The 20,284-nt window shown below is 39.9% G+C and overlaps 3 protein-coding genes across 3 annotated transcripts; 2 read left to right on the top strand and 1 right to left on the bottom strand.

Annotated features, from left to right (window-relative positions):
• The first annotated feature begins 536 nt into the window (after positions 1 to 536).
• LOC117477413 (neuronal acetylcholine receptor subunit alpha-2-like) lies at positions 537 to 8,531 on the top strand. Its single transcript, XM_034124071.1, has 8 exons — positions 537 to 603; positions 3,159 to 3,310; positions 3,408 to 3,452; positions 3,808 to 3,917; positions 4,793 to 5,012; positions 5,946 to 6,439; positions 7,445 to 7,808; positions 8,109 to 8,531. Exons 1-8 carry the CDS (start codon positions 537 to 539, stop codon positions 8,232 to 8,234), a joined length of 1,578 nt encoding a protein of 525 aa, XP_033979962.1. The 3' UTR covers positions 8,235 to 8,531.
• Positions 8,532 to 9,779: 1,248 nt separating this feature from the next.
• Positions 9,780 to 13,728, top strand: LOC117477426. The gene is made up of 2 exons (XM_034124082.1): positions 9,780 to 13,401; positions 13,627 to 13,728. The coding sequence occupies exon 1, from the start codon at positions 9,780 to 9,782 to the stop codon at positions 13,116 to 13,118; it is 3,339 nt and encodes a 1,112-aa protein (XP_033979973.1). The 3' UTR covers positions 13,119 to 13,401; positions 13,627 to 13,728.
• Positions 13,729 to 14,049: 321 nt separating this feature from the next.
• zgc:113142 (uncharacterized protein LOC503524 homolog) lies at positions 14,050 to 18,160 on the bottom strand. Its single transcript, XM_034124070.1, has 4 exons — positions 17,779 to 18,160; positions 15,724 to 15,876; positions 15,479 to 15,612; positions 14,050 to 14,925 (listed from the first exon to the last, which is right to left on the bottom strand). Exons 1-4 carry the CDS (start codon positions 18,131 to 18,133, stop codon positions 14,560 to 14,562), a joined length of 1,008 nt encoding a protein of 335 aa, XP_033979961.1. The 5' UTR covers positions 18,134 to 18,160; the 3' UTR covers positions 14,050 to 14,559.
• Positions 18,161 to 20,284: the final 2,124 nt, after the last annotated feature.

Below are 20,284 nucleotides of genomic sequence, written 5' to 3'. Positions count from 1 at the left end.
CCTGGTGGCGGAAACCGTGCAGCACAATCACAAACTTTTATACACGGAACAAATCTAACAATATGAAAGTGAATCCTAAAATGTAAGATCCTAAAGTGAGTTTTCTGTATTTTATGAGTTTATTTCCTTTTTAAAATCACTTATATTAATCGAAAATAACAATAAAAAATGGTTTTGTATATTAGAAATCGATTTAATTGTAGGCTATGTATTTAATGTATGTAATTTTTATATTTTTCAGTGTTAGATTAGTTAATTGAATTTTGTTGTATGCACCTGATCGTATTAGTCCATTATGAATATTTTTCAAAGCCACCACAGTGAAGTAGCCCAGCCCCTTAGAAACAGTAACCGTGATTTGATCTCACGCTGATGACTGTTATAATTATAATGTATACTGGGAGGGTGTCTAATCCAGCTGTATGAAAACGAACCGGGACTGCATGAGATGAACAATGGTAGAGCAAACGCGGAATACCTTAAGGACAAACTGAGCTTTGATTTGAAATAATTGGAGTTTATTTATATTGATTCAAATGGAGCTGAAAATACATTTCCCCCGGACTTTAGCGCTATTCCTCCTCTGGATCTGCATCATCTCCGGTGAGTGGGATGCACAAATGTCCACAGATTAAATTATAACATTTGAATTGAGATGCATCAGCATTGGTTTTCTTATTTAAAAAAACTGTTTTAATGTTAATGTGGCAGGGTGGTGTGAGTGTTAATATTATACTAAATAGGATCTTTTAACACAACACAAGAAATCAGGACACAGGTTCTTTAAGGGCAGAGAAGTGTTTCGAAATAAAGTCATTTATATTTTAATGCAATCAAAAAGAAAATGAAACTCAGTCGTTGGTTAGAAAAACAATAATTATTCCAGTTTAAAATTATCTTTATTTTAGTAAGTGTTAAAAATGTGTACCTAAAATGTAACACTAAAAGTTTATATAAGCACATTTAAAGTAGAGCTGCATTCAGGAGCACTACTCACTACATTAATATCAAGACTATAGCCTCCTGTGGTATGAAAAAACCTTTATGAAATGTACTCAGTCAGGGATATATATATTTAACATTTCCAAGTACTTTTAACAATCTAATCGTCATACTCTAAAAAGGGTGTATCAAGTCAAATATGTCAAATGTTCACTGTCATGTATTCTTTGAGTGATTTTTATAGACTTCCCAAACAATATGTTTTTATAATTCTTCATGGTATTTGTACATTCTACGGTATAATAGGGGCACTCTTGCAGTTTTAAAACCCTCAAGGTAATAAAAAACATACAATTTTAATATTGTTGTAGTATCCATCATTTTATTACAGCACTATACATGAATGGAAACAAAACAAAAGACACAGATTCAAACAAACAAAGACAAAACTATTTAAATAAATAAACCAGATGTTCTGCAGAAACTTGAAGCATGCATTCAGAACACAAAAATAATATTGTTTATAGTACATAATATCAAAGACGCCTCTACATTCAGACCTATCATCAAGACAGGTGAAGGAGCGATTTGATACAGCTGGAGAATTTAATAAGTTAATATAGATATAACAGGTATAACAAATAAAATATGGAGTTTGTGTGCAGTGATACATTTTGGACAAAATCCTGCATCGTAATCCAACATGTTTCTCTTCCACCTGAAACATAATTTTCTCGGGTATAAATAGGCAATATATTCACAAAAACTGGCATTACACACATTTGCACAGTTTGTGTTTTTTGCACAAGCTAATCCTAAATAGCTTTCCGGCAATGCCAGATCTCGCCTGCTAGATAGGAGACAGAGAGATTGCTGAAAAGAGTTTTTTTTTAATTCATTTAACCTGCATGACAAATCAAATTAACACGGACACAAAAGGTTGAACACTTGGACTCAGAGAGGTTTATTTCAAGCATGAAATTATGAATCTGATGAGTGATGGCTGCTGGGAAACTTGGCTCCGTGTTGATTTTTAACTTCAATTATCTCTTAGTGACTTTGCTGTGTGGCATAAAATGAAATCGAAGTGCAGTGGATCGCAGTTTGACCCTGGGACATTTTATGAACAGTAAAGATACGGTAATTGCTTTCCCCCCGGAGAATAGACACTGATACTCATTTGTTCAACTGTAATGCCTTTGGTTGAGCAGAATGAAGGGGGATAAAGGAAAGAGCTCTTTAAACCTTGGGGGGACAGGAAGGTGACGAGATAAATCAGAAACACCAGTTAAAACTAACACAATTAGCATGAAGGAGAATAGAAATGCAAGTTGGAGTTAAAATACTCTGTCAAATGTATACAATAAAAATAGTAAAAATACATTAGATACTCAAATTCGTGTTTTACTGTACAGAGACAGAGATCACAAATGGCAATAATATCGTTTATCGCAATTATATCTGGGACAATATATCGTCCAACCAGGCTTGTGGAGTAACGGATTACATGTAAAGGGATTATGTAATCAACATACAAAAAAAAGTAACTGTATTCCTTACAGTACATACAAAAAGAAAATGTAATCAGATTACTGTTACTATTTAGAAAAACGTTTCAAAATGAAACTGGAAAACTAAGACAGCTCTTGAGATGACAAAATAAAACACAGACAGATCGTGACAGTAGGTGGACACCTGATTAATTAAAACAAAAATAATGTTTGGTTTTTAAACATATATTAAACTAAAACACTTTTTGTAAGCTCTACCATTCTGTAGGTCTATAGTATACACTGAACAACTAAAAAAGTGACTTTAATTAAATGTATTATGTCAACAGATTTCACATAACTGTATCAGGTTAGATGAAAGCAATAATATTAAGTTGAACCAATTTGAACGTAATATTATTGCTTTCAACTAACCTAATAGTTATGTGAAACCCGTCGACATTTGGTCCTCTTAAATATCTTGGTTTCTTCTTTTCTAAGGTCACATTGTTCTGTTGTCTGACATAATACACTGAAGTAAAAACAACTTGTTGATATATTATAGTTTTTTTATTTATTTGCATTGTGTCGGATGTCGAGGTTATCCAAAAGTAACAGAAAGTAATCAGGTTACATTACTTTTAGATTGTGATACTTAGCTAAGGTTAATGATTACATTGTTGTACAGGTAACTAGTAATTGTAACAGATTACATTCTCTCCTCAGGTCTGGCTGAAGACTGGACTCGTCTCCACACAGAGGACGCTCTCTTCAGGAGTCTGTTCGGACGATACAGCAAGTGGACGCGTCCGGCACGAAACATCTCAGACGTGGTCATCGTGAAGTTCGGCCTCTCCATCGCACAGCTGATCGACGTGGTGGGAACACATATCTGTAGATTACAAACTGATTTGATTATAAAGAATGAATCCTCACCAATTCCACATTTTGTGTCACTGTTTGGCTCCAAAACAGGATGAGAAAAATCAGATGATGACAACCAACGTGTGGCTGAAACAGGTATGAAAGAAGGGATCAGATATTTTACTATTATATTTTTAAATGTATTTTTTTACTGCCAAGTTTCTTAATCCATCCTAGTCCATTGAACCTGCAAAGTAACTAATGTTGTCAAATAACTGTAGTACAAACTATGATATTTGCTTAGTGTACAATAAGTCAAGAAAATACTTCAAAATGTACTTTCCATCACTGAGTTGAAGCTATAAGCACCTGACCAACGATCAGACAAATGTGAGTTATCGATAGCTGATTAACGAGTCAATCTTTTGTACTGATATTCATTACTTTAGTATGAAATCTATACCACTAAAAGTGTTTTTCTTTGTCGTAAAATGTATGTATTTGTTGGCAGGAATGGACTGACTATAAGTTGCAGTGGAATCCGTCTGACTTCGACAACGTGACGTCCATCAGAGTCCCGTCTGAGCTCATCTGGGTGCCAGATATTGTGCTGTACAACAAGTAAAAAAAATGCACACATTCAACACCACAAATCCTCCCTATTTATGAACTCAGATCATACAAAATAAGACAAAAGAATAAAAAACAAGTAAACCATTAATACACAAAAACTAAATATACTGGACAGACTGAACTCAGAAAATCGTACAGTAGTTAAAAGACAATGACACACATTTAAAATAAAATGTGGCAAACACTTAGACAGTTACATTTGGGTGAGGTAGTTTTGTGTAAAAAGTTACTAAACTTTAAATGGACACTAAAGTACGAAGAAGTCTTGTTTCTAAGTATTTTTCGACCCCTAAAAAGCTGTTAATTATCATTTTTCGGATATAAACTTATCACATAAATCCATCTCAGGACTGTTAAACAGGCTCCACTTTGACTGTCTGTAGGTGGAGATGAAATTATCTGTAGTGATCAATTACCCGCTTGATCCATAACAACGTCCTCATTCGCTGAAGAGCGTATGAGGAGGGGAGGTCACCTATGTGCAGCATTTCTGCATTTCAATTCGGAATACATGCAAATGATCCTGTTGAATAAATGACCCCGATTCTACTGCCTCTGCGCAGCGATGTTGCATCACACAGTTTCAGTCTGGTTTCCTTTCCCCAGAGGAAGTATTAATCCTTACATTTGTCTGGATGGAGTGGAAACTTTCTCCTCCTTCAGAGTTTGTGTAAATGAGCTTGCATCATGAATACAGGGCATTAGCATTCAGTGATCAATTATTAAAAGGGGAATAGCTTGAGGTTTATAAATTCACCTTTAGAGTTTGAAACTAGAACAAAAAACATCTGGAAAACCTCCTTTTTAGTCCGATAATGCCTCAATATTTGTGTCAGATTTCTGTATTTTGTTTCTTTTTCCAGTGCAGATGGAGAGTTTGCAGTCACCCACATGACGAAGGCCCATCTCTTTCACACCGGTCTGGTCCGCTGGGTGCCCCCGGCCATCTACAAGTCCTCCTGCTCCATCGATGTCACCTTCTTCCCCTTCGACCAGCAGAGCTGCAAGATGAAGTTTGGCTCCTGGACGTACGACCGCGCAAAGATCGACCTGGAGCCCTTCGAGAACACCGTGGATCTGAAGGTTTTTTTTCTGTTTGGTCATTTAGCCACTACTGGCCCCTCTGTGCTCTGTGATTCCTCTTATCTGTGGATCTGCAGAAGCTAAATACTGGCTGCCTACTTTTTTAATGAACAGCAAAGTTCTCTGTGTGTTGCTGTTGCATTGCAGCACTAATGAAAAAAACTAAATGCATGAATCAGATTTCAAAAGAGGAAACGCCTAATCCTGGAGGGATTCCTCAGGTTTAAAACATGGAGGTTTTCTGAATAGTGGGACTTTCAAAGCTTAAATGTAAGTTTTTAGCTACATGCTAACTTATAACTTTACTTATAGCTTTTTAGTTTCACATTTCCATTCCTCCCCAACTCAAAAACAACCCTTTGGTCTATTATGACGTCATTTGATATGAATGTATTGCAATGACATTTGGTAAAGATATTTTCGTGTGTTTCATCAATATATCACAGGTCTCAGATATATACAGAGCCTGTCTCTGATTGGCTGAAACACCAAACAGATCATTGCAGCATCCCATAATCCCCTCTGTTTCAGCCGTGTTTCTAAAGAGCTGATTCTCTGTCTGTTACTTTAGATGAAAATAAGGAGCCACTCCCCACGCCCCTCTGAGAGATATTTGGTTAGAAAGAACTCAATGGTGCTCTTGGAGGAGATTCAGGTGATAAGGGGGGGGGTTACCTTGGTTGGTGATTGGCTAATGGTTACACAAGCCAACAAATCGTTATGACATCATAAAGTGGCCAAAATCTGATCAGCTCATTTTCAGACAGGTTTTTATAGAAATGGATCAGGACAAAAAGAGAGAGAATCTTTTTTCCTGAAACTTTCAGAGTCTCTTTACACATAGGGGAGGGGACACATGTTGATGTAGAAGAGACATGAACAAGTGGATTTTGCATAATATGGTGACCTTTATAAGACATAATATAATTCTAGGATTACTGGGAGAGCGGAGAGTGGGCGATAGTCAACGCCGTGGGCACCTACAACACCAAGAAATACGACTGCTGCCACGAGATCTACCCCGACATCACGTACTACTTCATCATCCGCCGCCTGCCGCTCTTCTACACCGTCAACCTCATCATCCCCTGCCTGCTGATCTCCTGCCTCACGGTGCTAGTCTTCTACCTGCCGTCCGACTGTGGCGAGAAGATCACGCTGTGCATCTCCGTGCTGCTGTCGCTCACCGTCTTCCTGCTGCTCATCACCGAGATCATCCCCTCCACCTCACTGGTCATCCCGCTCATCGGCGAGTACCTGCTCTTCACCATGATCTTCGTCACGCTGTCCATCGTCATCACCGTGTTCGTGCTCAACGTGCACCACCGCTCCTCGGCCACGCACACCATGCCGCGCTGGGTGAAGAGGCTCTTCCTGTCGGCGGTGCCTCGCTGGTTGTGCATGAAGCGACCACCAAGGCCTGCCAGGTGAGAGAGATCAGACGGCGGCCATTTTCTTTGGTAAAAAGTTCATAGATGCAGGTTAAAATCATTCACTGTAGAAGAATAATAACGCTTTATTTATATAGCACTTCATACATCACGTGCAGCTCAAAGTGCTTTACAAAATGGCGACACATCAGAATTAAAAAAAAAAAATTCCCCTCAGATCAGAAGTTAAAACCTTTACAGATACATGCGTCAAAATATAACATTTTAAGAGGTTAAGAGACACAAGGAGGTAAAAGGTATGATAATAAAAATATAATACAATCAAATAAATAATTCTCTCAGAAAGATAAGACACAAGTGAATAGATGCAACAATATAAAACCCTATCAAATGAATGAATAACAGGTTGCATTGTGGGAATTGTTTGCAAGTAGTAATGGGCAGAAAATACTAGTTCACGTCAGAATAGAATTTTGAATTTCTTAAAACATAATTTCTGTCTACAAAAGATATGAAATGGCACCTTTATTGTATGATTCATTGAAAAATCTCACGCAATACCAGTTTAAGGAGGCATTTCATTTTTTGAAATGTGAAAGTTTGGGAGACATAAAAGTGGAACAATTTAACGTATGTAACAGCCAACGTTTATATTTGTTGGAATGGCTTGAACGTGTTGTTTTTAAAGTCACTGAGAATTAAGAAATTATAGAAACTGTTTATTTGTGTACGTTTAGTATGAATAAATGTGTGTATTTTGTAGAATAGACTTTTGCTCATTACATGGTAAAAGCTTGACAAATCATACAGACAGTAGTGAAGTGGTTTTGCCACATTATTTAACCTCGTTCCTGGTTTAACCTACTGGCCACTGGAGAGCAGCAGAAACAAACTGTGATGGTGAAAAGTTGATGAAATAAGTCAAACGATTAATTACAGCAGCTTAAAGTAATAACTGTGCCACGTTTGCAGTATTTTAATCTGCCAAAGCATCACTTTTGAAGTAAAAAATGTTTGTACATAAACTCACTTTTCTTTCAGGCGGCGTCACCTGATGACAGGCCCCGCCCACTGCGTATCCACATTGGAGTCTGACATTGATATCCATGGTTACCAGAACGTTGGCAGCAGTTGCCACGGTGGCCAGCAGCTCTACTCTTTGGATACGGGAGAGGAGATTCACTTCTGCGACCTCCACGCGGATAATTTGCAGATTTCTCCTCCATCTCTCGGTTACCTCCTCCTCCCACAGAGACACCCCTCTCTCAGGGGGGACTGGGACACCCCTCCTGTGGGTGATGGTTCGACCCCTGCTGCCTCTCTCCTGACTCCTGCGGTGGTGTCGGCCCTGGGGGGGGTTACCTACATCGCGGAGCATCTCAGAGCCGAGGACGCAGACTTCTCTGTGAGGCACTGATTTGTTTCAAGGACAATCATCCAAATATCAATATATCAATAAATATGTCCTTTATACCAACACATTTGAATTACATGGCACCTTACGAACATCAAAAGTAGGATGTCTAATATTAAAATGTTTATAAAATCAAATCTAAGTATTAATTATAAAACCAGAGTGTTATAAAACAGAAGGTGTCAATAAGTTTGAGAGATTGTTCTTCCAGTACATTAAGATAAGAATCTGATTGTATGTTTGTTAGTGTTGACAGGAAGTGATTTGTTTTCCCGTCTCCTCTCCCTGCAGGTGAAGGAGGAATGGAAGTACGTTGCCATGGTGGTGGACCGGATCTTCCTCTGGATGTTCATTATGGTCTGTCTGCTGGGGACCGTCGGGCTCTTCCTGCCTCCCTGGCTCTCTGGGATGTTTTAATTCAAAAACACAAAACATTATAATTATTCTAACAAGGTGGCGTACGAGTGGCATGTCTGTATGGGAAGAAAACAAGTGTCCTATTATATAAGAGAAGATGCTTATTCCTTTATTTTGAAGCGTTATAGTTTTGCTTGATAAATGTGTTGCAACTTGTTTAAACTCTACTACAAATACCCCTATTTCACTTAGAGCTGCTATCTTTTTTAGGATTTCTATTTGTTTGTTTTGTTGAATTGGATTAAAACATCCTGTGTCATTTTTTTTTAATACTGTTTTTTTTTTTTTTAAATAATTTCAGCTAAATATATTTTTTATTCACTGAAGAAAACATTTAAAAACTGAGAAAAGACGTGTAGAAAACTGAAAATATGAAAGTAACTCAATTTTTATACCAAAAATCTAAATTATGAAATGTATTTAAGCTTAAGAGTAAATAAGAACACATATCTAATTAGAGAGTTAAAACTATTAAGACCCTGACAATTACACTGAATGAATGTCGCTGTCATCCAATAATTATTCTTCTTCTTCATTATCATCCACATGATCTATTCAGGCCAACTTCAATACTTTTCATAAAAGTAACCTCCATTAAAATTAATGAATTGCCTCAAAGGCGTACATTACTTTGTACAGTTTAGTAGAAACCGTTATTGTTAAATAAAATAGGAACTATTTAAAATATGACATAGAACTAAATGGGTAGCATTTAAGATGACCAAACGAACACAATGTTATATAAAAAGGTGTGATTTAAAAAGTAACACACGTTTGGGTCATATTTCTGTGTTTACCCAGTGTCTTTCAATGAGGACATAAAGGCTTGAGATGCTATACAATCCTCGAAAACATTCAAATGAATACAAATTGTAATAAAAAAAGAATTAGAAAAGAAAATACGAGCCATAACTGTTTGTTCATTAAAAAAAAAAAAAAAAGGGTTTAATAGAAAGAAATGTTAATGAAAGCAACAGGATTGTGTAACGTGTGACAGCAGCAGAGGATGACAGTCATAACATTTACTCGGTAATGTTATGAAAGCAATTTCTTCTTCAAATTAGTTTTATTTTCATTTGCAGAAGATTTAATCGGGCAGTTTCTAGAAAGTTATATTGACCAGAACAATCATCAAACTTTCACTCACCGCACACTTCCAGTCTACATCTGCTCCAGTGCCAAAGAGCTGCAGCTGCAGCTGAAGCTGAAGCTGCAGTTTATGAAGAAGCAGATGCTGAAAGCGTGAAGCTAAGTCGAGAACCCATTGTTGAAGGTGAGCGCTTCAGTGCAGTCCAACGCACTTCCAAGTATGTTCAAGCTCAGTCTCAGTACACCTGTTCCGGAACGCATCATACACAGGTAGCAGTGGAGGCACAGGAAAGAAAAATAAAGACGTTTGAACCACCTCAAGCTAAGTCAGTCTACAAAGACTTAAAAAATGAACCGACATCAAATACTTACCCTCACAGTACTCCGAAGCACGCTGATCAACAGTATGAGTCACAAAGTGCACAAGACTTCGCAAGATACCTCATCAGAAAAGAAATGGTGAGTGCAGGTCTTCTTCAATTCGATGATAAGCCTGAAAATTACTGGTCGTGGAAAGCCTCCTTTATAAGTGCCACTAAGGACTTGAATCTCACAGCCAGAGAAGAGCTAGATTTGATGACTAAGTGGCTAGGGCCCGACTCCATGCAACAAGCAAAGAGAATTCGTGCAGTACACGTACTCAATCCTGCAGCAGGTGTGAACATGATCTGGCAACGTCTTGAAGAGTGTTATGGGGCGCCAGAGGTCATTGAAGACGCACTGCTCAAGAAAATAGAACACTTTCCGAAGCTCACCAACAAAGACAATGCTAAACTGAGAGAACTCGGCGACATTCTCCTCGAACTTGAGTGTGCTAAGGACGAAGGTGCTCTGCCAGGGCTTTCGTACCTGGATACAGCTCGTGGGGTAAGAGAAATAGTGGAAAAGCTTCCCTATAATCTGCAAGAGAGGTGGACCAGCATTGGAAGCAAGTACAAGGAGGATTACAGAGTAGCCTTCCCTCCTTTCTCTGTCTTCGCCAAGTTTGTCCAGCAACAAGCAAAGATTAAGAACGATCCAAGCTTTATTATATCCACACCAAGCAACAAAGCCTCTGTGACTGTACACAAAACAGACATCCCAGAAGAGCCAGCAGACACCCAAAGCAGTCCTACTTTTAAAAAATTGGATGAGCCAGATCGCCAGTGTCCAATTCACAAGAAGCCACACCCACTGAAAAAATGTAAGCTCTTTAGAGAGAAAACTCTTGAAGACCGCAAAGCATATCTCAGAGACAATCGCATCTGTTATAGATGTTGCGGTTCTTTTCAACACATGGCAAAAGATTGCAAACTGACTGTCAAATGCTTCGAGTGCAACAGTGACAGACACATCGCCGCACTGCATCCAGGCCCTCCTCCTTTAAACGCTCAGAGTGCTACGGCTGGGAAAGACAAAAGCGGGGAGCAAAGTGAAAGCTCATCTTCATCAGTGACCTCAAAGTGTACGGAGGTTTGTGGGGAGGGTTATAGCTCACGCTCATGTTCCAAAATTATCTTGGTGAAAGCATATCCTGCAGGGGAAAAGGAGAAGGCAATGAAGATGTATGCAGTGTTGGACGAACAAAGTAACAAGTCACTAGCCAAGACAGAGTTCTTCAACCTCTTTGAAGTTAAAGGTAACTCCACTCCATACACCCTGAACACCTGTTCTGGGAAGTCAGAGACTTCAGGTAGGAGAGCCGTTAATTTTGTCATTGAGTCTGTGGAGGGGAAAGTACAGCTTCCCTTACCACCCTTAATTGAGTGTGACATGGTGCCAGATGAAAGAGCAGAAATTCCCTCTCCAGAGATTGCACTACATCACCTACACCTACAGCCAGTTGCTAACAAGATTCATCCAGTAGATCAAAACGCTCCTATCCTTCTGCTCTTAGGGAGAGACATCCTAAGGGTGCACAAAGTACGTGAGCAAATCAATGGACCGCACAATGCACCTTACGCACAACGGCTAGACCTAGGCTGGGTCATTGTGGGAGAAGTATGCTTGGGGATAGCTCACAAACCATCAGAGGTCAATGTCTACAAGACCAACATACTGCACAACGGTTGCACATCTTATCTCAGTCCATGTCCAAACAGTATTCATGTTAAAGAAGACTTCAGTGGCATGACACAGCATCCTAGTCTCACCTTCCCTGCATGTAAGCAGAACACAGATTGCACTGCGATTACAGACAATCTCGGGTGTTCGGTGTTCGTCAGGTCCAAAGATGACAACGAGATGCGTCCTGAAGTGTCTACACTGGCAACCAAGGTCTCAGAGTTCATGTTGAGCTCTCAACACTTTGAGCGATGCTCAAGCTGGCAAAAGCTCTGTCAGATCATAGCCAGACTCATTCATGTTGCCGCTTCCTTCAAAAGCAAGGCTGACGAAGCAAGAAAGAAAGGATGGGAATGTTTCGGAGAAACAATCAGCATAAGTGAACTCTCACAAGCCAAGGTTTTGATCATCCGCTCTGTCCAGCACAAGGCCTTCAAAGAGGAATTCAAATGTCTTGAAGACGGACAGACTTGGTCCAAGCAAAACACACTTGAGAAGCTCAATCCATTTGTGGATAAAGATGGTCTTCTTCGTGTTGGAGGTCGTCTTTCATCGGCTGAGCTGTCAGAAGAAGAAAAACACCCTCTGATCATTCCACGCAATCATCACATCGCCACACTGCTTGTCAGATACTTCCATGAAAAAGTAGCTCACCAAGGGCGACACTTTACAGAAGGAGCTATTCGAGCAGCTGGATACTGGATAGTTGGGAGTAAACATCTGGTATCTTCTGTCATCCACAAGTGTGTTACCTGCCGCAAATTGCGAGGAAGGTTGGAAGATCAGAAGATGGCGGATCTGCCAGCTGACAGACTAACACCCGAATCTCCGTTCACCAATGTTGGACTGGATGTTTTTGGGCCGTGGTTGGTCATGACACGACGCACAAGAGGAGGGGCTGCAGACAGCAAACGCTGGGCTTTGCTCTTCACATGCATGTCTACCAGAGCGGTGCATATTGAACTGATTGAATCCATGTCAACAGACAGTTTTATCAATGCCTTAAGAAGATTTTTCTCTGTTCGTGGTCCAGCAAAGCTCCTGCGCTCTGACAGAGGGACTAACTTCGTCGGGGCTTCAAAAGAGTTAAGGATTAACACAGACGACACATTAATCAGGAAGTACCTCCAGGAGAAAGGATGCTCTTGGGTTTTCAACCCCCCTCATGCCTCCCACATGGGTGGTTCCTGGGAGCGGCTCATCGGAGTAGCCAGGCGCATTCTGGATGCAATGTTGCTTCAGACGGGACCAGTACGTCTTACACATGAGGTTTTGAGCACTTTCATGGCAGAGGTGATGGCGATCATCAACGCAAGACCCCTTGTGTCTGTGTCTACTGACCCAGATATGCCTGCAGTTCTAACCCCCTCAATGCTCCTGACTCAGAAAATGAGTGCAGTTTCAGCACCTCCTGGAAACTTCGATACAGCTCAGTTGCTCGGAAAGCAATGGAAGCAAGTTCAGTGCCTTGCCGACACCTTTTGGAAGAGATGGAAAGGAGAGTATCTGTCTACTCTGCAGAGCCGCAGGAAGTGGACGCAAGACAAGCCGAACGTCAAAGAAGGAGACGTCGTCCTTCTCAAAGGCAGTCAAGCCCATAGGAACGAATGGCCAATGGGATTGGTTGTTAAGACTTTTCCAAGCAGTGACAAGAGGGTCCGCAAAGTAGAAGTATGGATTGTGAAGGACGGGACAGCCAAGGTGTTCCTTAGGCCTGTAACAGAAATTGTTGTCCTTCTTGCAGAGTCTTAGAGAAAGAACTCTTAATATGTTGTTTTCAGTGGACATTCCCTTTCAAGTTCAATTGTATTTGTCGTGATATAATGTTATTATCTCAAGCGGGGAGTGTGCTGCCTATTTCTATGTTTATAGAGTTGGGACATGTTTTTTGGCTCAGAGTGAGCGCTCCTTGGTTTGCGAGGATCTTTGTAAACGGAGCACGGAGATCAACACATGGAGATCAACACATGGAGCAGAGACGTCATGTAAACTGTGTCCGTGTCTGTGATGCTTGAGCCTTGGAGACTATTTGTCTGTGAGTTATTCATGTGCAGAATGTTTGAAGTGTGTAACTTTTGGTCTAAAGCTAGTTTAATGTGTGCTAATTTAGCTAATGGTGATCTGTGCTATTTCTAGCTAATAGTGATGCTAATGATAGCTAATTCCTTTAATAGTAGTATGTGTGTCGTTTGTACAGTGCTACTTATATGTTATGTAAAGTCTGCATACTTATATGTGTTTTATTTCTGTATTGTTACAGTTTTACAAAGTAAAAGAAGAACAGTAAAGTCAAGAAAGAAAACCATGCATCTTTATTGGAGGACTTTTAAATGTTAGCTAACTGTCTAGCTACGCATAGGGATACGCGCTGTAAGGGCAGAACAATCTTCATGACTATTTTTTACTGTCCCACTAAGAGTAATTTCTCTTCTGCTCTGATGGTTCCACTTCCGTCACTGAGATGATATAATAAATCCTGATTTACAGGGTGAGGCAGCTTTTTGATTTACCCAGAAATGAAAGGAAAGCATTGTGTGACGTCAACACATTAGACTCAGTCCTTGGTTATTCAAATATGATTAATTGCATTTGAGTTTTCATGCGGAAGATTGTGAATGCCAGACAAATACATGAGGAGAATGCTTGTCTGATTTTCAACATTTAAGTTTATTTTCAACTCAATTCAACAATTCTGAACATTTTTGACTTCATACTTTATTCCCAAGAGTCTCAACATTTCAACTTCTTTCTCTTTTCTAACATTGTAATCTCTTCCTATAGATCGTTATATACAAAAGTCTTCAGTTTACTGGAAATATATAAATACATGCAAAGTCTTGACAAGTGTCTTTGTATAAATAACCATCCCAATGGCTTATTATGTACTGGTAGTAGACCTGAAAGAGTCACAAACTCTGGCTCCAAATGATTTATCTTGAACTTAAATGACCTTTTTGGCCCCTCTGGCTTCTTAAAGATCAACTGAGGTGCAACACAGACACTGTTTTTGTTTTAAATGACACACCAAAGTCACACACATGATGGCGATTATATACAATATTACACTAGGGGGGTGAGAAAATACATCCAGCTGACAGAAAAGGATAATGGATACACAGAAAAGGCTCAGCTGTAAATGAACACAAGATCACAGAAAACATAAAAGAATGTACAAAATGGAGAGAGATTCTTCTTATTTAGCGTAGAGCAATGCTTTTCTCTTGCCGTACATGGGGCTGAGCGAGAACACAGCGTCGGTGAGGGCGGTGGGGAGGAAGGGGAAGAGCTGGAAGAAGAGCATGTCCACCGTGGAGACCAGCAGGTATCTGTACTTTGGCCGCGAGGACGTGACGGCGTGCAGCATGGCGTCGATCACCATGTTGGCGTCTTTAAACCCCCCCTTGCACGTGGACATGAAGTACTCGTTGGCCAGCTCCATGTACTGCAGGTTGAAGATCTGCTTACGTTCCCCGTCTAATTTCTCCCAAATATCCAAACCGGTTTTCATCTTCAGGATGTTGGTGGCCTGGCCGAAGTTACCCGGCTGGATGATGCTGACCTGAACAAATTAAGAATATGTAACATCAAGATATCTGCTTTTAGGGAGGGTCATATTTAAGTAGTAAAAATAAGTATTTTAAAGTTGGGGAAAAAATAATTCAGTGGCCTAAATGTAATCCAAAAATGTGTCTTGTCAATAGTCATACAGGTTACATTTTAAATGTATTTTATTTTTACAAAGGTCTATGGTTGGCATATTATTGTGTCCATTATTCTAACAATTTTTTTTATGGAATTTTAGATATTTTAAACTATTATTAAATATATTTATTATATAACCCTAACCCTAGGAATATATGCTATTAAATGTTTTCTGATTTATTAAAAAATAAATGTATTAAAACATTTGCATCAATAGTTGTAACCCGAATCTTTTATTTGCTGGTGATAAGAAACTTTAAACATAAAATAAGCCAAAGAAGGGAAAGAGTGCCATCCTAGCCCAGTATCCCCTACTGCACTGCCATTCATTAATGCTTGTTTTATACTGAATTGAAAAATTATCTTCCTATCCCAGACTTCCCTATAATTTTACAGAAACATAACTTTACCTTCACTCCAAAACTGGCCATTTCTACCCGCAGACAGTCTGCAAACGCCTCCAGGCCTCTCTTGGACACGCTGTAAGCCCCCATGTTCAGGCAGTTAAAGAAAGCAAAGATGCTGGACATGAAGACCATCCGACCTGAAAAAGAAAACGTTTACTTCACAATAGTATACGTGCAAACTGTTCAGGGTTATAGATATAAGAATGTGAGGTTAAGTTGATATGTAGGTCATTTTTTTTTAAGCTTACCTTTAGCAGCACGAACCAAAGGTAGGAACGCAGAAGAAACCCGGATTGAGCCGAACAGATTGATGTCGATCATTCGTTGGAAATCTTCAATGGAGCTCCATTCAATCTCTGCCCAGTCCGTGATTCCAGCGTTGCTCACAACCGCCCATAGGCCTGAGGGAGAATCAACGTTATGGTTCAGAAAGAGACTATTTGAGGACTTAAATGTGTGTTGTGCACAGTGGCGTTTTTATATGTACAAAAGTGGTGGGGCACAAAAAACTTAGATGTCTATATATAAGCTTCTGCAGTGACGTGCAGTGAGGTTCATGGCTGGTGAGGCACTGGCACTGACTCTTCAGGTTTACAAATATTATATTTTGACCTAAACCAAAATATAATATTATTTTCAAAAGCTTTTTTTGTCTGATGCTTCGATTAATTTTAAACAGACAGTTCAACAAAAGGATACCCAAAAAATGTAATTTTATCATTTAAATATTGAATTGTTCTCTCTTAGTAAGATCCCATTTTCAATAAAATTGCGGTCTTACCTTGACTTGAAGATGAAGTCCATTTTCCTATCCTTCTGGACAAACATTTCTATTACTTTTTTGTAAAAGTCCTCCTTATCTTCTTGTAGTTTCAAAAGTCTATCATAAATCTAATCGATAGATTTATGATAAAAAAATTATAAAAGTAGGGTAGACATGTGGATATTATCCGGCTAATCAAAACGTGTATTTATCTAACAGGTACGTTTCCCACAGATCTTATTTCGAGCTATTTTCTAAAATCCTCTGGAGAAATCTCATTGCTTTTTTGTGCTTACTTCCTGGTTTTAGGACGCGCCACTGCAGCTCTCTCGTCTCCTCTTCAAGCACCACACTTTTCGCGGCACACGTACTTACAGCCAATCAGCTCTGAATGATTTGAGATGACGTATGGTGGGGATGGTAGCTCCGTGCCCCTCTGGTCATTATTTTTTTGCCACACACATTACATAGAAAATACTCTGAGCATGCGCAGTGTAGTTTTTACAGTCACCGTTCACTTCACAGCGAGAGGAAGGGGCATAATCAGGTTTTGTCCCACATGGCTCTAAACAGCTCAATAGGCACACACTGTGACTGTAGACACACTAATTAGAAGAACACAGACTAAAACAGCAATGTACAGACGAATCAGATGATTAAACATGATCTTAAAATATATTTTATATTTTTTTTTATTTTGCATTTTTGTAATCATTATTTGTAATACTTTCTGCTGACACTAGGTGGGGCTGTGCCCCACCTGCCCCTAATGACCAGTCGCCACTGGTTGTGCATACGTTTTATGGAGCATTTATTTGAAACCAGCTGACGTGCAACCACGATAATCATTCAAAAGATAATGTCCCTTCAGGACACGTTTTGATCAACTTGATCAAAACGTGTCCTGAAGGGACATTATCTTTTGAATGATCATCGTGGTTGTGGACATATCATTTGCATGGTCGCATCACTGCCATGAAAGGAAGGACTCAAAAGAAAATACTATATCAAAATGACACTAAAAAGCCCTGATTCAGAAATAAGACTCTCAAAGAGTTACTCATAACTCATTGAATTAATATATACTAGGGAAAAAAACAAAAAAATTGTTTATGAATGACAACAAATGTGGTTAATCGTAAAAAAGGAAGTCCTAGTTTTATGTCATATTTTTTTGTTTAAGAAAGTAGGCCCCCTCCCATATTTCTGTTGAGCAGAATTGAGCTTCCATACACATCAAATCTGGAGAAGGGTCATAAAAAAGACAATAAGGAAGTAAAAAAGTCACACAAAAAAACTCATGAATTATTTGATAATCCATCATTTGCCTGTGACCTAAGAATTTCATCGGCATAACTACACTGTAGCATGTTCGTATGACAAAATAAAGAACCTTGAACCTTGATTGAAATATAAAACAAGGCCAATTGAAGTCAAAATTATACAATATTTTGTCATTTCTATCTTTTTTTGCTGAGTTTTGCTCCCATACACATCCAGCTTCAAACAGTGTAATATGTTTTGAGTTTAATAACCTCACCTTTGTCTGGCAGGTTCTCCAGGACCGTCTTCTTCGCCTGCTGCACCTCTTCATCGATGGTGACGTCCAGTTTGAGGACTTTCAGATTACTGGAGCTTTTTTCAGCCAGACTCTGGGCGCCCGGTCCTTCTGGAGCCAGGCACCCTGCGAACACCACAAACCCTTTGTCGTCTAAAACGCGTGCCAGCTGGTGCCCGAAGCCACTGTCGCAGCCCGTTATCAGCACCGCGGAGCCGTAACCGTCCTGAACATGGCTGCGGCTGCGGCGGGAAACCAGCTTGGCGAGGGCGAAGAGGAGGGCGACGGAGATGGAGGCGATGCCAATGATCTGGCCGATGACGAAAATTGTGTTCATGCTGGCGAAGTGTCTGGAGACTGAATGACAGGAAACCAGAAGTGACTGCGCACTTTATATCCCAGTTTGTTGATCATCAAATGTGAGCCTGGATCAAATACAATTTGTTCAGGTTTGCATGTGATTTGAAAGATACTTCTGTTGTCGAAGGAGTGGTGATGTGTTCCTTTAATTCCCATTTCCCCTAAGAATACAAACTTGTATCTTGTTGACAAGGCAAGATGTAATCATTGTGACATTGCCAATAGGCCTACCCACAAATGTTACAGTACTTATTCCAGAACATGTTGGCTTATTCCCATGATCTTTGAAAAGGCAACATTTCCAAAACACTTGTTGATGTCAGACTATTGGTCTTTATTCATGGCTTGGTCAGGCGTCTTGATTCCAATTACAGGAAAGACATTTACGACTTCCTAGGAAGAACCGTTTTGGGACGGCTCCTTCCTGCACCCAAGATTTGGACAACGTTGGTAAATGTTACATAAAGTTGTAGAATAAATGGAGCTCGATAACAATGATATATATTTTTTCACCTTTTTGGGTTTTCAAAATGGTTAAGTATATTTTCTGTAAAAGGAGCTGAAGTCTTGTTAGCTTAGCTGGTGTTAGCTTAGCTTGCAAATGCTAAGACAAGAAGGAAAACAGCTTCAGGCTAACTGCTTTTGTGAAATGTAAGCGACTGTGTGTAGTTTGTTTTGCTGTCATGACTTGTAAAGATTTGTATGTATTAATGTTACGTAGTTATTTAATGTTATTTCTCATACGCAAACTAGAGATGGGTGAGTCCTGATTCATCCGGATCATTAACCCGGATCCTAGTAATGAGCTGGTCGTGACGAGTCTCGAGTCCATTAACCCGAGTCCTTTGAGTCCTATACCTGGTGACGTACAAATTAAAACTATAAATTGCGTCACTCGCTACTCTCTTTATAACATGTAAAATCACATTACAACGTACCCCAGTCCATCTGCCTAGCCTTTAGCAAGTAGGATAGCTGCCAGAAGTTATCGTTTGGCTCGGGGGACGTGGATCAGTGAAACTTCCTGCAGACTCGTGCGGACTCAGAGCCGTAACCGTAGCAGATCCAGAGATCCAGGCAGACTCATCATGCACGAGTCGACAGCAGACTCAGATTCGCAAATCCAGACTCACTGAATCAAGGGAACTTCCTTCACTTCCTGCAGACTCGTGAGTCGTGGGGACTCAGAGCCGTAACCGTATAGCAGATCCAGAGATCCAGACCATACATCCATGATCCAGACTCGTCATGCACGAGCATAGCCGCGGGAACTGTGAAGTCATTTTACTTAGGGGGTGCGGACAAAAGTGGGTGAGAGATTTCAACAACAGTAACATGAAGTTTTTCAAATGTACACCATTCGCAGCCCCGCCTCCAGCACCCCTACTTCCCGCGGCTATTGTGCACGAGTCAACAGCAGACTCAGAGATTCGCAAAAATCCTGACTCACTATGCAAAACATAGTAGACTCGTGCGGACTCAGAGCCGTAACCGTATAGCAGCAGATCCAGAGATCCAGCAGACTCGTTGTCATGCACGAGTCAACAGCAGACTCAGATTCGCCAAATCACAAAATAACCCTTTTTTTTTGTGATCAACATTTTTTATTAAAGCAAAATACACTGTGTAGCGGAGGTTAATATAACGTTAGTTTAATATGCTCGTGAAATGCAACAACTTTTCGGTTTCACCGGTAGGATTTCTACGCTCTTGGTGATGCTGACTCATATGACTCAAATGACTCGAATGATCCGGATCTCTTCAATGACTGACTCAGAAGACTCCGAGTCCGTAAAAGGATCCGGATTTGCCATCTCTAACGCAAACGGCACCATGCACTTCTGCATCACCTCTTCCTGCTGTGCTACGATTGGCTAACTCATTGCTTTGGCGCGTTTTTTGATTGGCTATGTGCCGCACTTCACTGCTGTGGTTGTAGGGAAACAAAGTCTGGCACAAACATTTACAAAATAGTGTCAAGTTAAATGTATACAGTTCCTCTAACAAACCTACTGCACAATTAGGATAACAAATACAAAAGTTTGACTTTAAGACAATGTATGTTGATGTTCATTATTGTCTAAATTGTATATTCGGCTATCTTCTTGTTACATAAAAGCTTTAAAAG

Source organism: Trematomus bernacchii, unplaced genomic scaffold (assembly GCF_902827165.1).
Source record: "Trematomus bernacchii unplaced genomic scaffold, fTreBer1.1, whole genome shotgun sequence".
Classification (NCBI taxonomy): Eukaryota; Metazoa; Chordata; class Actinopteri; order Perciformes; family Nototheniidae; genus Trematomus; species Trematomus bernacchii.
Note: the sequence above shows the minus strand (reverse complement) of the source record. Positions and strands in the feature narration are given on the sequence as shown.

Coding starts and splice junctions, on each gene's coding strand:
- zgc:113142 (XM_034124070.1), bottom strand. CDS start 18,133: ATGAACACAATTTTCGTCATCGGCCAGATCATTGGCATCGCCTCCATC. Junction 15,613..15,723: donor TTTGGTTCGTGCTGCTAAAG/GTAAGCTTAAAA, acceptor TTTCTTTTTCAG/GTCGGATGGTCTTCATGTCC. Junction 14,926..15,478: donor TGGCCAGTTTTGGAGTGAAG/GTAAAGTTATGT, acceptor TAATTTGTTCAG/GTCAGCATCATCCAGCCGGG.
- LOC117477426 (XM_034124082.1), top strand. CDS start 9,780: ATGGTGAGTGCAGGTCTTCTTCAATTCGATGATAAGCCTGAAAATTAC.
- LOC117477413 (XM_034124071.1), top strand. CDS start 537: ATGGAGCTGAAAATACATTTCCCCCGGACTTTAGCGCTATTCCTCCTC. Junction 5,013..5,945: donor AGAACACCGTGGATCTGAAG/GTTTTTTTTCTG, acceptor ATATAATTCTAG/GATTACTGGGAGAGCGGAGA. Junction 6,440..7,444: donor CGACCACCAAGGCCTGCCAG/GTGAGAGAGATC, acceptor CTTTTCTTTCAG/GCGGCGTCACCTGATGACAG.